Source organism: Maniola jurtina, chromosome 25 (assembly GCF_905333055.1).
Source record: "Maniola jurtina chromosome 25, ilManJurt1.1, whole genome shotgun sequence".
Classification (NCBI taxonomy): domain Eukaryota; kingdom Metazoa; phylum Arthropoda; class Insecta; order Lepidoptera; family Nymphalidae; genus Maniola; species Maniola jurtina.
Window position 1 is genome coordinate 6,585,617 of NC_060053.1, and position 16,625 is coordinate 6,602,241.

General features: G+C 37.7%; 1 protein-coding gene across 5 annotated transcripts in view; it reads right to left on the reverse strand.

The window, feature by feature from the left end:
• The window catches only part of LOC123878205 (protein enabled), a 79,294-nt gene that overhangs the window by 12,291 nt on the left and 50,378 nt on the right, over positions 1-16,625 (reverse strand). For 3 of the 5 annotated variants that reach the window (XM_045925325.1, XM_045925323.1, XM_045925324.1), the window contains exon 2: positions 15,172-15,841. The exons of 1 other annotated variant lie outside the window; for it this stretch is intronic. In XM_045925325.1, coding sequence (XP_045781281.1) covers positions 15,172-15,680 — 509 coding nt within the window. In that variant the 5' untranslated portion in view covers positions 15,681-15,841. The remainder of the gene's footprint in view (positions 1-15,171; positions 15,842-16,625) is intronic. One more of the 5 variants, XM_045925326.1, reaches the window with a different exon arrangement.

Here is a 16,625-nt window from a genome sequence, read left to right on the forward strand (position 1 = left end):
AATTAGGAATACCTTTCAATCCTACGAATTACTTATTTAGGAATTCGCAGAATCGAATTTAGTTTTGCACGAATAGGTATGAATTACGTGATACATCAAGGAAAAATTGTCAGCGTGATAAATATATTATATTATTTACTTGGAATCGAATAGCTATTACAAATCAAATTTTCTCCCTTTTGTGAGCTAAACGAATTCTATGGAAGTCACGTAATATTTGCGAAAAATGGTGACATACTAAGTCTTTGATGTGTTTTTGAGAAAACGAACTCATCAGTGGAGTGGGTGTCTATTTGTAATCCTGTAATTCCACAGAATTTTAAATAAGTTCATGGAAATTATATTCTTGTCTCGTCTGGTCTGGTGGGAGGCTTCGGCCGTGGCTATCACTTAACCTATGTTAGTATTTATTACTAGCTTAACTTAACAAGAAAACCTAGCAATTAACAATGCCCGGGGGAGCCTCCTAAAGGCTATAATATTATGTGCGCATCATCCCTGAACCTCCAGAAAGGACTGTCCAGTTTAATTAACTTTAATTAGATACTTCAATGTTGAATAACTTAAAATTTAAAAAACCCCCGAAACAAAAACCTCTATAAGAAAACTAGAAAAGAGCTGATAACTTTCTAACGGCTGAACTGATTTTCTTCGATTATAGCTAAGAACACTCTCGATTAAGCCATCTTTCAAAGAAAAAAAAACTAAATTAAAATCGGCCCATTCGTTTAAGAGCTACGATGCAACAAACAGATACACAGATACACAAGTCAAAATAACACCCTTCTTTTTGGGTCGGGGGTTAAAAAACCACCGTAAGAAATACGAAATAAAGATCACATTTCCATGCTTCTCTGTGAGTCGAATAATAGTCAAGTCAACGTGGAGTCAGTGTAGTGTGTGAAGTCAAAGTCAAAGTCAAAATCAATTAATAAATTCAAAGTAGGTACAATTTTATACCTTTTGTTTGTCAGATTTGTTAGATTTTAGATGATATAGTGGTGATAGTAAAATTAATTACGTAAACTTAAAACTGAAGCTACGAGGGTTTCAAACGCGCCCAAGTCTAGTGAAGACTAACGTTTTATTAACCCTTTTAAAGAGAAAATAAAACGTTTAAGAATAAAATACTTATACAGTGAACGTAAGAAGAGACGCATAAGCGCTTAAGGTTAACGTTAACGTTTTATGTAACGTATACGCAACTTAAGTACCATATAAGTGTATCGATTTGATCGCTCTGGCGATAAAGCTCGTTTAAAGACGGCAGTAGTCTAGGAGACCACGGTCAACAAGTGTAAATTAAAAATTTATAACACCCCCGACAAGTGAAGGTCACAGTAACTAGAAAAGAGCTGATAACTTTCAAACCGCTGAAACGATTTTCTTGGATTATAGCTAAGAATACTCACGATTAAGCCACCTTTCAAACAAAAAAAAACTAAATTAAAATCGGTTCATTAGTTTAGGAGCTACGATGCCACAGACAGATACACAGATACACACGTCAAACTTATAACACCCCTCTTTTTGGGTCGGGGGTTAAAAATAACGTGAACGTAATCCATACTAAAATCACAGTTCTACGATAACACTATGCTAATATTAAAGTGTGTGTGACTGTCTGTTAGCTTTCACGGCCCATCTGTTAAACCAATTTTGACGAAATATAGTACAGAGACAGCTCGTAACCCTGGGAAGGACATAGGTTCGTTTGTGATTGGTTGATCACTCAAAATGGTTAACGCCCACTTACTTTTTCGTCCTTGTCAGTATTACGTAGCAGAGAGAAAGATAAGATAATAATGTATTTGCCAGAAAGTTGGTACAAGAAAGATGGAAGTTTATAATTAGAGGCCTAAACTTTCTACTAAATTAATAGTTTGCAAATATTTAAAATAAACAAGATAAATAAAAAAAATCCCTATACTAACTTCTCTCCGTGGATAGAGTATAGTAGCTTGATTAGTTTTTAACCTTTCCGAAAAACAGTCAAAGTCAAAGTCAAATTATTCATTTGTGATGCAATTGATAAGGTAGTCTCTTAAACTAAGTTATTTAGTACTGGTAGTTGGTTGCTTGCAAAAGCTTTGCGCAAAGAGTTATGTAAGGTATTCCTACGCGTACAGTTCGATTATTCTAATTAAAAAGTATTCGTTTGCCTAATTAATTGGTCGCGAAGGTATTCCATGGTATATAGTATATACCTAACCTTTAAGCCTCAATAGCTTAACGGTTATAGGAGCGGACTGAAATCCGAAAGGTCGGCGGTTCAAACCCCACCCGTTGCACTATTGTCGTACCCACTCGCACAAGCTTAACGCTTAGTTGGAGGGGAAAGGGGAATGTTATTCATGATTAAAAATGGCTTATTTAAAAAATTATGTAGGACGTAGGTACGTAACTATAGACGACTTTTTTTGTTCATTTATAGGTTAGCGCTTGGCTGCAATCAGACCTGCTGGCAAGAGATGACGCAGCCTAAGATGGAGTGCGCTGGCCTTAGAAGATGCCTATTCACTCTTGACTTGAAGGTACCCATATTAAAATTGGGGGGGAAAATGCTGGAAGGGCGTCCCATATCCTAGCGGTTCGAATTTAAAACGAAGAGGCAAATTACTTCGTATGTGTCAGTGGAATTTCGACTACGTAAGACCGTAAAACATCATCCATACTAATATTATAAATGCGAAAGTGTGTCTGTCTGTCTATCTGTCTGTCTGTCTGTCTGTCTGTCTGTCTGCTACGTTTTCACGGCCCAACCACTGAATCGATTTTAATGAAATTTGGTACAGACTTAGGATACATCCCAGGGAAGGACATAGGCTACTTTTTATCCCGGAAAATCAAAGAGTTCTCACGGGAATTTTAAAAAACCTAAATCCACGCGAACGAAGTCGCGGGTATCAGCTAGTACTTAATATTATAAATGCGAAAGTGTATGTCTGTCTACTGGCTTTTCACGGCCCAACAGTTTAACCGATTTTGTTGAAAGGTACAGGGTTAGCTTAGGTACATCCCGGGGACGGACATTGGCTACTTTTATCCCGGAAAATCGAAGAGTTCCCACGGGGTTCTCAAAGACCCATCCGTTAAACCGATGTATATGAAATTTGAACAGTTTGGTTGCATCCCGGAAATTGACATATGCAACTTTTTATCCCGAGAAAGCAAAAAGCTCCCACGGGACGAACCCCACGTCCACGCGGACGAAGTCGCGGATAAGTATCATCTAGTAGGTACTTTATTAATTACTACGTACTTGCCTCCAGAGTCCAGTGGGACTTTAAAGTCATTTGAAAGTCACTGCATTGCATGGTTATGACGGATTATATCAGAAAGTTATAAAGGTTAAACGAAACGTTGAACGAATTCATGCAGAAACTGCCGTAGTTAAAACAACATTATTCTTTGGGGAAAATATGGCTGACATTTTCCATAACAAAGTGGTCACGTCATAGATAAGTTTGCTCCTTCACTGAGCAATATAAAAATAATGCTTCGTAGCAAAACCTCCAGTGGATTACAGGTGTAAATTAAAAAAATTTAACACCCCCTACAAGTGAAGGTAACTAGAAAAGAGCTGTTAACTTTCAAACGGCTGAACCGATTTTCTTGGATTATAGCTAACACTCTCGATCAAGCCACCTTTCAAACAAAAAAAAAACTAAATTAAAATCTGTTCATTAGTTTAGGAGCTACGATCCCACAGACAGAGACAGAGATACACAGATACACACGTCAAACATATAACACCCCTCTTTTTGGGTCGGGTGTTAAAAATAAATGTCAAATGAGCTTGGTGGCTTTCACTCAGTGATCAGTCCAAACGCAGCGGGCTGGAGGTCGTCCCACACTGCGCTTACCGGTACGCAGTCTCCACTCCAGAACACGTCTGCCCCATCGGCCGTCGGTTCTACGACAGACATGACCTGCCCATTGCCACTGCAGCTTGCTAACCCTTTGATGCTTAGTTAAATTTTCTAATTCTAAGAATAATTCGGCAAGAGTTTGAAGCCAAGCATTCTATCTATGCCTCTTTTAGCGACTCTGTGGGCGATGCAAACCATTTTAGGAGCTTGATCTTTAACATGGCAACATAAATAAAAATAGGTCAAGTGAGGCTCGGTCACGTACGCGAAGGGTTCTGTAGCATACAAGAAATAACACTTTAATTTTCATGACGGCCATTTTGAAATTTTCATTATTAATTGTTATAGCGGCAATAGGAATACACATTCTGTGAAGATATCAATCCTCTACCGATTACAGTTCACAAGATATACAGCCTGCTGACAGACAGGCGGACGGATGGACGGACGGACAGCAGAGGCTTAGTAGTAGGGTCCCGTTGGCACCCTTCGGGTACGGACTACGGAACCCTAAAAACTTGCACATTAGTCCAACATGTCAGTTATGCAACGACTACAGTCGCGGGCGGACGTGGGCCCAGATTGCCTCAGAAGGTCATATCACACTATTAATCTCTCTATCTACCAGTTCACGAGATACAGCCTGCTGACAGACAGGCGGAAGGACGGATGGACGGACAGCAGGGGCTTAGTAATAGGATCCCATTGGCACCTTTCCGGTACGGACTACGGAACCCTAAAAACTTGCACATTAGTCCAACATGTCAGTTATGCAACGACTACAGTCGCGGGCGGACGTGGGCCCAGATTGCCTCAGAAGGTCATATCACACTATTAATCTCTCTATCTACCAGTTCACGAGATACAGCCTGCTGACAGACAGGCGGAAGGACGGATGGACGGACAGCAGGGGCTTAGTAATAGGATCCCATTGGCACCTTTCCGGTACGGACTACGGAACCCTAAAAACTTGCACATTAGTCCAACATGTCAGTTATGCAACGACTACAGTCGCGGGCGGACGTGGGCCCAGATTGCCTCAGAAGGTCATATCACACTATTAATCTCTCTATCTACCAGTTCACGAGATACAGCCTGCTGACAGACAGGCGGAAGGACGGATGGACGGACAGCAGGGGCTTAGTAATAGGATCCCATTGGCACCTTTCCGGTACGGACTACGGAACCCTAAAAACTTGCACATTAGTCCAACATGTCAGTTATGCAACGACTACAGTCGCGGGCGGACGTGGGCCCAGATTGCCTCAGAAGGTCATATCACACTATTAATCTCTCTATCTACCAGTTCACGAGATACAGCCTGCTGACAGACAGGCGGAAGGACGGATGGACGGACAGCAGGGGCTTAGTAATAGGATCCCATTGGCACCTTTCCGGTACGGACTACGGAACCCTAAAAACTTGCACATTAGTCCAACATGTCAGTTATGCAACGACTACAGTCGCGGGCGGACGTGGGCCCAGATTGCCTCAGAAGGTCATATCACTAATGTCCCAGTTTGGGTTAAACGAGATTGATTGCTTTTTATTGTTATAAAAACGTTGCAAAAGCTTCTTATGTTATAGTTATATTGGCAATGTTGCGTAGGAACAACTTAGTATTTTAGTCTTCTGAAGAAGATTTTATTTTAATCTGACGGAAAGCCGCTTATATCAATTTTAAAATTTATCATCTCTGTATTTGTTAATTTTGCAAATCTTTCAATGCAAAATATTTTAAAACTCTATTTATTTGTATAACTTTAGGATTTCTCCTCAAACATGAAAAATACCTAAACTAAACAACCAGACCAACTTTCGCATCACATACATACTTTTCACGAAGGACAAAACTAGGGCCTCGCAAGACCTGCCGCCCGGAGCCTCGCAATGGGTAAGGCCATCTCTGAGTCTTCACGAATCAAGATGCTTTTTTAGTCTTAATTTTTAGGGTTCCGTACCTCAAAAGGAAAAAAGGAACCCTTATAGGATCACTTTGGTGTCTGTCTGTCCGTCCGTCGGTAACTGACTGACCTATCAACGCATAGTTCAAATTACTGGACGGATCGGTCTGAAATGCAGATGCTACTTATGACCTAAGCATACGCTAAGGTAAAATTTTTGAAAATATAACGTCTAAGGGAGTAAAATAAGGTTTTGAAATTTGTGTAGTCCACGCGGGCGAAGTCGCGGACATAAGCTAGTAACATATTATCAGAAGAAAAAAACCCGGCCAAGTGCGAGTCAGACTCGCGCACCGAGGTTTAGTATTTTTTCGACATTTTGTAGGTACGATAAATCAAAAACTATTATGCATAAAATTAAATAAAATTCTGTTTTAGAATTTACAGGTAAAACGTATGAAACTCCACTTGGTATCTTAATTAGAGAATTTAAACACATTTTTTTAAAGTGATGTAACCACAAATTCACGGTTTTCGGATTTATGCCTTTATTTGTGCTATAAGACCTACCTACCTGCCAAATTTCATGATCCTAGGTGAACGGGAAGTACCCTATAGGTTTTCTTGACAGACACGACGGACGGACAGACAGACAACAAAGTGATCCTATAATTTTGAGGTACGGAACCCTAAAAATATATGGACCTTGGGTACAAGGTCCATATATTTTATTTTAGTAGGTATAATAAAAATATCAAAATTTAAATTAGCAATATATTGCAAAATGTCCCCAAATTCCAAAAGCTGTCGCTCAACGAAAACCAGCGTGGGTTCCCGTAGAGCTTATGTTGCAATTTTTTATACTTGCAGACCTCTCAATTGTTTATACGGTCAACACATGTTGCACATTTGCCGCTGCCACCTACGTGCTGGGTCAAAGCTTTTTTAGGGGTCCGTATACGAAGGGTCCAAACGGGACCCCTATTACGTACGGGACTGGTTCGTCTGTCCATCTGTACCTAATGTCTGTCTATCAGCGCCTAATGTCTGTCTATCAGCGGTATAACTTTATGTAATTTAAGATTATTTATGTAAAAACCGGCCAAGTGCGAGTCAGGCTCACGCACTCAGGAATTTTTTCCAACATTTTGCACGATAAATCAAAAATGCTGTATTAGGATGTACAGGTAAAGCCCTTTCATATGATACCCCACTTGGTATAGTTATCTTATTTTGAAAATTGAAACAATTTTTTTTTTAAATGATGTAACCATAAATTCGCGGTTTTCAGATTTATTCATGTACTTGTGCTATAAGACCTACCTACCTGCCAAATTTCATGATTCTAGGTCAACGGGAAGCACCCTATAGGTTGCTTGACAGACACGACGGACGGACGGACGGACAGACAGACAGCAAAGTGATCCTATAAGGATTCCGTATTTCCTTTTGAGGTACGGAACCCTAAAAATTGCTAGCTAAAATTGTTATGATTAAAAAAAGAGTCCCAACTCGAAAAATGTTCCAGCCATAGTAGAAGCCTTGGATGAAAAATATATCATAAAGTAAGTAGGCTACATATTAGTTTAATTTCATAACAAGGTGAATAAAAGGTAAACAACAGCGATATAAAATGTCTGTGGTAAACAAAACAAAGAATTTGTCAAGGTTAGAAAAGTACTTAAGGCTATCCTTGCCAACGATCCCCCGTCGATTTCCTACGTATGATATTATTGTTCTTATCTCTATCTGCCCTGGTTCGTGCATTCTCGGTTCCTAGATCGGTACATTTGTGATAACCAAATTTCAAATTGCTGTGATTGGCTGAATTTACCATGTTCTTGCTGCGACAGTGAGTTTGAGCCACTAGCGGAACAATGTTAGCCGGTCAGAAATGATTGCAATTAGTCAACCTGTTTGACGTCCGTGTTCTGTTTTCGATTACAAAAAAGAAAAAATTGTTGTTGCAATCATCAATTTTAGCAAATAGTGAAAGAGAGTCGGCCAATCAGAGGTCACAACTACCGTCACACTTTCTGTCACACTATGGCAGTAGGCATACCGAGTAATGAAAACAATTTTTCATTCTGTCTAGGTCGAAGTAGGGTTGCCACCTGGCTCTTTTTGATTTACAGGCTACCACCATCAAAAATACGGGGTTTAGATTTGAAGAAATTTGAAATTTTGAAGTATTTGAAGAATATATATATAGGCGGTGTTTCTACTGAAATGCATGGAAAGCCTATTTAGATATTTCAGTTTATTTATAAGTTTTGTATTTTTTCTCTGTATGTTGCCGTATCTTGATTGGTGAACTGTGTTTGCAATGTGGTTTTAAATAAAAGATTTATTTATTTAAATAGCTTTTAAAAACTCTTAGTGTTGTAAAGCAAAATGTTATACATTTCATGCATACAATCTTCTCATTTCAACTTAAAATTACATTTAATTTGTAATTCCACCTTCACAGTATCAATACTATGGCCGTAGCCAGGAATCGATTGCGGGAGAGGTTTTATTAGGGCCGGAACTGAATCCTGTCATGAGGAAAAAAACATTCGCTCAACTTTATGGGCTAATTACCTGGTTAGTGGAATTTCGCCTTTCAATTTGACAGTGAGATAAAATACAACAATAAAAAAGCGCGAGCGCAGTGAGCGTAAGTGTTTTTGGTTCAATACAGAAAAAATTAAAATGAAAGGGAAACGAGTGTAGCCATAGCAAGATTTTATTTTTAAAGCTTCCTATCCATACTAATATTACGAATACGACAGTATATCTATTTGCCTATCTATTTGTTAACCTTTCACGGCCCATCTTCTTTACCAAAATTTTGGTACTTACTATTCAGAGGTAACTTGCATCCCAGACATTTTTTTAGGCGACTTTTTAGCCCGGAAAATCCCCCACGGAATTTTTAAAAATCTAAATTCATGCAAACGAAATTGCGGGGTTTACACCAAGTAATAGAAATTCAAAGCGCGAGTGAAGTGAGCGCGAAATGTTTGATATATTTCCAAAAAAAAATTGGTAAGCAAATGCAAGAAATAGTGTAAGTATTATTTTAGGCTTAGGTTTTTGACGGCTTCCCAGGCGCAGTCGCCATTTCGAAATTTCTGGTCTGGTGGGAGGCTTCGGTCATGGCTAGTTATATGGTTAGTATGGCCCTAACGGCCAAGAAATTAGACTGCATCATCACTTACCACTAGAAAAGATTAAAGTCACGGGCTAACTTGTATAAAAAAAGGCTTACATCCTCAAACCAAGCCCCGCCGCCTTGGCTACGACCATGATCAATATCGAGTGGGTTTCGGCTACGCATTGCCGCAAAAGGAAAATATTCTTTCTACTGGACATAACGTCAGTGTTTGATTTCGCCAGCCAGCTACTGCTGAATTTGTAAAAAACCGGCCAAGTGCGAGTCAGACCCACGCACCGAGGGTTCCGTATTCGGGTATTTTTTCCGACATTTTACTCGAGAAATCAAAAACTGTTATGCATTAAAAAAATATGCATAAAAATAAATAAAAATCTGTTTTAGAATGAACAGGTAAAGCCCTTTCATATGATAACCCACTTGATATATGTAGTTATCTTACTTTGAAAATTGAAAATACTAATATTTGTTCATGAACACATGACAGACGGATAGAAGGACAGATGGACAGACGGACAGACGGAAAGACTGATAGACTGACAGACAACGAAGTGATCCTATAAGAGTTCTTTTTTGCTTTTGAGTTACGGAACCCTAAAAATATTTAGTTTTATTTGCCCCGTATTTTATTTTCATAATTACAGGTTTCTGTATCCTGAAATACGGGGTAACCAGTGAAATACGGGGCCTCTGGCAACCCTATTCGGAAAACACTGTCACATTCAAGTTAATGTCAAATATTTTGTTTTCAATTACAGAAAGCTGCATCAATCATTATTACAATATTTTCTTTGTTGTGATTGGCTGAATTTTTGAGTTTCAGCCAATAAACAGACTGTTTGCCAATTAAACGTCATAACAATATAAATGCCAGAAAGTTTAACCAAATAAAACAAACTTAATGAGAACCTAGTGAGAATGCAAACGGCACACAATTTATAATACATATTATGTTAGTCGTATATAATAGATATTATAGTAGTCGTTCACTTTGGTAATAGTCAGATTGTCATCAGTAAAATTGATATTGGTCGATGTATCGTAAATTATTGTTTCGGTGACAAATATTTTTACTATCTATTTATCTTTGAACAGAATGGAATAGAATGAAATGGAATGGAATACAATGATAAATTTTTATTCCTGTAAACTTTTAGGTAAACTTCAAAGTGTTTTTGGATGCTCAGAAAAATTTACCACTGGTTCGGAATGCCGATCCTACGTTTTCTAGGGTTTCGTACCTCAAAATGAAAAACGGAACTCTTATAGGATCACTTTGTTGTCTATCTCTCTGTCTGTCGTGTGTGTCAAGAAAACCTCTAGGGTACTTCCCGTTGACTCAAAACCATGAAATTTGGCAGGTAACCTAACTGCGTAATTTTGGGTAGTTTTTTTAATCGATAAAGAAAGTTTGCGACATTGTTCAATAAAAAATTTGGATTCCAACTCCTCAACCCTGATGTTGCAGGGGACCTGACTACTAAAGCTAATGGGATTTAAAAAGTGTCGATTATTAATTGATATTGAAGGTATCTATACCAAGTAAACACTTTGTCGTTGACCTCAACCCTGATGCTGTAAGAAATTGCATTCCTAAATCCTGGTGATCCCTCGGGATTTGAAAAGGATCATCCGTTTAAATATTCTTACGTGATACAGAAACAAGTTGCATCCCGGGGACGGGCTATTACGGAGAGGCAACTTTTGTTCTGGGAAATGAAAGGATCGGGATTTTTAAAAACCTAAATCCACGCGAGCGAAGCTGCGGGCATTAGCTAGTTGTAAATATATTTAGAAGCTACTATAAGATAATAGATAAGGTACTTATTTCCTTATATTTTTATTGTATGGCAGCGCGCGGTTTTAAATTATAAATTGCACGTCCTGTCCTTTTCTGTAATACATTTTTTTCTCAATATCTACCGCTTTATCTCATAGCAAGAGTCCGTAAGACATAATACAGTGAAAATAAGCAAAATATACAATTTTTGCAGTTTCCACGTCAGTACCTGTCGAATTTTTCTAACAGTGTAAGCAGCAGAGCTGAGTTTACCATCAAGTGTTGATATGTGGGTGTTCCATAGAAGCTTTGCATCTAACATTATACCGAGAAACACGGGGTTCTCCTTTATTTTCAACATATGATTATTTATCAATGAATTTATGTCATTTAAGGTCCTGGTATTGGGCAGTGTGAATTCAACACACTTAGATTTCTTTGCATTTGGAAGTAAATTGTTAGCAATAAATCAGAGAGTGACCTGTGATATGGCATTACATATAGTATACATTGTCAAAAATTATAATATTAAAGCTGTGCGTATTGCGTGAGGAATAGGTTGCAAGAGAGTTGCAACTTGCAGGGTTTGATGCATGCGCTATTGCCAGCAAACATGAGACATATTTTTATCTACAGGCAACGTCTACGCATAACGGTAGGTAACGCATACGTCTAACGCAAGTTGAAATGTACCAGTGTATTTAGTTAGACCTATCGACAAGTTTGGAGTTGGGTGCAGTCTAAATGTGGCCCGTGTGTTTAGACTGTCAGTTTCTGTCAGTTTCACGTGTCGTCCCCCGCACTTCACCACCCCGCTTGCACAAATCGAGACAGCACGAAATTTTCAAGATTTCTGGGTGTAATTTCTGGTTTTCGTAGTTCCCACATAATTATAACAATATAAAATATATAACGATAATTTTTTTACTACATAATATTCATTAAATTTTCTAGGTCTGTGGTTTTTCCAAATTTCATTAAATTGCTTCGTTGTCTAGAAAAACGAGCACAAAGTTGGGCCTTTTTTTAAAGAAAAATACAAATCTTTGAGCCCCTGTAATTTTAAAACTACATATTTTTAGAAAAATCTAAAACACCACAGACACAGATATTAGTTTCTAGACTATGTCTGCAAAATTTCATGGACTTTGGTTGCTTAATATTCAAATGAAATGGGAACTACGATTGTATGGAGTAAGTGACGGAGAGAGCTCTGTTAACACCTTTACCTAGGTATTAATTACAATCACAATGTAAAGTAGGTACTGTACAGTGTCACGTAATAAGACCTTCCTATGATAGTATACAGTACCAATGACAGAACAGACACGCCCGCTTCACCCCTAAATAAATCGCCCACTGCGCAGGTACAGGTCCGCAGTCTTTTACGAAAACTGTACTATACTTTTGTTTTACTTGACTGACTTAAAAGATAAACAAATGAACCATCTCGGATAAACGCATAGGTGACGAGAATTTACAGGCGCTTTGGACCTTCTGGAGTTAGGTCACTTCAACGCCAAATAAATCACCCACTGCGCAGGTACAAGGTCCACAGTCTTTTACGTAAAACGAACTGTCCACAGTTACTATTGTATCGAAAAATACCGTAAAAAGTAATGAAAGTATATCAAAACCATCCTAAACCAACAAAATTGACGACAATCGCTTTTATTATACAAAATTATATAGTGCCGCACAATAATGTAGCTCTATCATTTCGGATTTAATCAAACTTTCACTGTTCAAAAAAAGTTAAGGTGACTACAGACGTAATCATTTTCGAAAAAATGTGTGATGTATTTGCCGTTAGGGTTCAATTAAAAAAAAAAGTAAATTTATAACACCCCCGACAAGTGAAGGTTACAGTACCTAGAAAATAGCTGATAACTTTCAAACGGCTGAACCGATTTTCTTGGATTATAGCTAAGAACACTCTCGATCAAGCCACCTTTCAAACAAAAAAAAAAACTAAATTAAAATCGGTTCATTAGTTTCGGCACTACGGTGCCTAAACTAATGAACTACGTCAAACTTATATCACCCCTTTTTTTGGGTCTGGGGTTAAAAAAACAATCAATGAAGATAATAAGCGGAAAAATTTTGGTACCCATCTTCACATACCTTTGAGAACATTAAGGAGAACTCTCAGGCATGCAAGTTTCCTTACATTCTTTTCTTTCACCTTTAAAGTCACAACTCCGAAAAAAATTAGAGGTTTCCCGGGGTCGAACCCTCTACCACCCGATTAGGAGTCCGGACGTATTAACCACTAGGCTATCACGGCTCTTTTATGTTTCGTAACTTCAGTGAATACTATAAATACTAACAGACCAATCAACACATTTCGCAACATTAGTAAATAATTCTCAATACTAACAGGTCAATTAAAGTTAAAAGCCAATCTACCTGTATTGAAATTGAAAAAACCGGACAAGTGCGAGTCGGACACGCACACGAAGGGTTCCGTACCATCGTATAACACTTTTTAATTTTCATGGCGGCCATTTTAGATTTTCAATATGTATTTGTTGTTTTAGCGGCAATAGAAATACACTTCTGTGACAACTCTCTACGTATTACACTTCACGAGATATAATAGGTCGCTGACAGACGGACAGACGAGGACGAACAGTCGGCTGTTCGTAATGAAGGTATGTAAGCATAGCCTCGGGGCTATGCTTACATACCTTCGTTTGTAGCAAGCTTTATAGCAATTCAACAATGACCAAACAAAAAACTTATTACCTGTAGAAAAAGTCTATAATAACCAAGTATTTATGTACTTTTTATAACCAACATTACACAGGTATAGTTCAGTAGGTTATTTATAGAGAGATTGGTATCTAACTTGTAAACTAGGCTAACAATCAGCTAACAATGAACAAAATATATAAAATGTGTGTCTGTCCGTCGTGTCTGTCAAGAAACCTATAGGGTACTTCCCGTTGACCTAGAATTATGAAATTTGGCAGGTAGGTAGGTCTTATAGCACAAGTACATACAGGAATAAATCTGAAAACCGCGAATTTGTGATTACATCATTAAAAAAATATTAAAATGTGTTTCAATTTTCAAAGTAAGATAACTATACCAAGTGGGGTATCATATGAAAGGGCTTTTACCTGTACACCCTAAAACAGATTTTTATTTATTTTTATGTATAATAGGTTTTGGTTTATCGTACAAAATGTTGGAATAAATACCCGAGTGCGGAACCCTCAGTGCGCGAGTCTGACTCGCACTTGACCGGTTTTTTTTGATATTATGGGAATAGCACTCGGAGATAATTGCATAGGCACTCAGAGATAATGTAGACTCTATCTATCAGTGAAGTCAGAAACGCGGTTCAGTAGATCCGGAGAATACACATACAGTCAAGCTTACAAACTTTACCTCTATTAGTGTAGATGTATATTGTAGACTACCTGAGAATTCGAAACTTGAAACCGATCATTGAACCGAGTTAACAGGGCTCTCTCCGTCACTCGTTTCATACAATCGTAGTTCCAATTTCATTTGAATATTAAGCAACCAAAGTCTGTGAAATTTTGCAGATATATTCTAGAAACTAATATCTGTGTCTGTGGTGTTTTAGATTTTTCTAAAAATATGTAGTTTTAAAATTACAGGGGCTCAAAGATTTGTATGAAAATTTTTAAGACCGCGTAACTTTGAAACCGAATATTTTAACGGAAATCTGGAAAACCACAGACATAGATATTAGTTTCTAGAATATGTCTGCAAAATTTCATGGACTTTGGTTGCTTAATATTCAAATGAAATTGGAACTACGATTGTATGAAACGAGTGACGGAGAGAGCCCTCTTAATCGTTTCGAGGATTAGTGAGGAATAGTATGAAGTACTTTGAGAGAGATTAAGGAGTTCTGACCTTTGAAGATGTTCCAAGTAAGGTATTATTGTCACTGACATAACTTCCATAGACCTACTACTACCTACAATCTACATATTATTATTATAATGCGAAAGTGTGTCTGTCTGTCTGCTACCTTTTTAAGGCCCATCCGCATAACCGATTTTGACGGGTACAGAGTATCACTAAATAGGATGTTAGCTTACATCCATGGAATAGACATAAGCTACTTTTTGTCCCGGAAAATAAAAAGTTATTAAAAAAATAGGGATTAAAAAAAAACTAAATGCACGCGGAGGAAGACGCGGAAATTATCTACTTGTTGTGGACTGGAAGTACATTCTGATCTGTTCAAACCAATGTTTTCAAAACAAAATGGTGAATTAATATACCCATAATATCACGTGATTTTGAAGCAATGCCATCAATGTCGAATCTCTTTACCTTCATTGATTAGCGCTATGATGGCGCAAACAGACACATAGATTTACACGTAATATCACCCCATTTGCATTGGGGGTCAAAAAGGTAGCCTTAATTTAAGGCTGTAAGAGCAAAAAACTATATGTTTCGAGTACTTACTGTTGCCAGTACTCCTCCCAATTCTTCTCCCTCGTAGAACCGTACCCTCTAGGTAGGGTCGCAGTTTTGGACCTCCCATTGAGGGAGCTACAGTCCCTTTTATCAGGCAGGCTCATCACTGAATGCCTAACTGGTTCAGACCGAAACGACTGAAAGGATATCTGCGATGCAGTTTCTTCATTTGACTTCAAACTATTTTGGCTATCTCGCAAACCATTAAGTACTAAATTAGTTTGTCCATACTCATTTCTAAAATCCTCAATTTTTGTACCATTATCACATTGGATTCTGCTTAAATTTGGTCTTGGTGGAGGTCTTCTATACTCAAAACTGTCCGTTTTCATCGAGGAGGATCGTTTCATTTTGGGCGATTCTTGGACGCTGGTTAGGGAAGGCATTTTTGATTCCATCTCCAGATCTATTTCGTGCTCAATTTGAGTTTGTACGTGAGCTAGCATCTCTTCAAGATCCCCCAAATCTGGGTTTATATTCATTTTCATGCGACGCATGGTTTCAGCTAATTAAATTTGGAAATCCAGTATTTGAACATTTAGTTTCAACTGATATACGAGTTTGAAAAATTCACTGTTAAATTAATTTCACTATAACACTTGGCATAACGTTTAGATTTTATTCACTAAAAAACTTCACTGTTGTGCTGGAAAATTCACTAAAAAATTGGCATGGCATATTTAGTTAGTAATTCACTAATTTGGGTTCCTTGGCATTCTTTTGTAAATAAAAACAGAAAAAGTATTTTTAAGTAAGTAAGTAAATTATTGTACTTATTTAAGAGTTCAATTGGAAAAATCTGTTAATAAAATAAAAGTAATTTTTTTAAACACAATTGTTTTCTAATCACATTCATAAGGCGTTTTAGGCACAATCTATATTGACATTAGTAAGAAAAAAAGTTTGGTAAAACATGTCCGCTCCGATCGAAGACCGGGCGATGACTGACAGCATTTGCCATTTCGTTAAGTATGACATAGTTATCAGCCGTCAAGTTAACCTCGTTTGACTTATCATGACATCCTATAGATAAAAGCAAAACAATTTTTTTTGTCTACAAATATTTGTCCTTAACCCTAAAGCAATAAGGAAGTGTTTTATTGATGTTCAAAGACAATGATCGATCACAATACACCTCAAGAACATTGAGGGAAAGTTAATTTTATTACAAGGAGTTAAGATTGAATTTCGCATCAGCAGTTTATTTCTTTACAAGTGTAAATTAAAAATTTATAACACCCCCGACAAGTGAAGGTTACAGTAACTAGAAAAGAGCTGATAACTTTCAAACGGCGGCTGAACCGATTTTCTTGGATTATAGCTAAGAACACTCTCGATCAAGCCACCTTTCAAACAAAAAGAAAAAGAACTAAATTAAAATCGATTCATTAGTTTAGGAGCTACGATGCCACAGACAGATACACACAACAAACTTACAACAC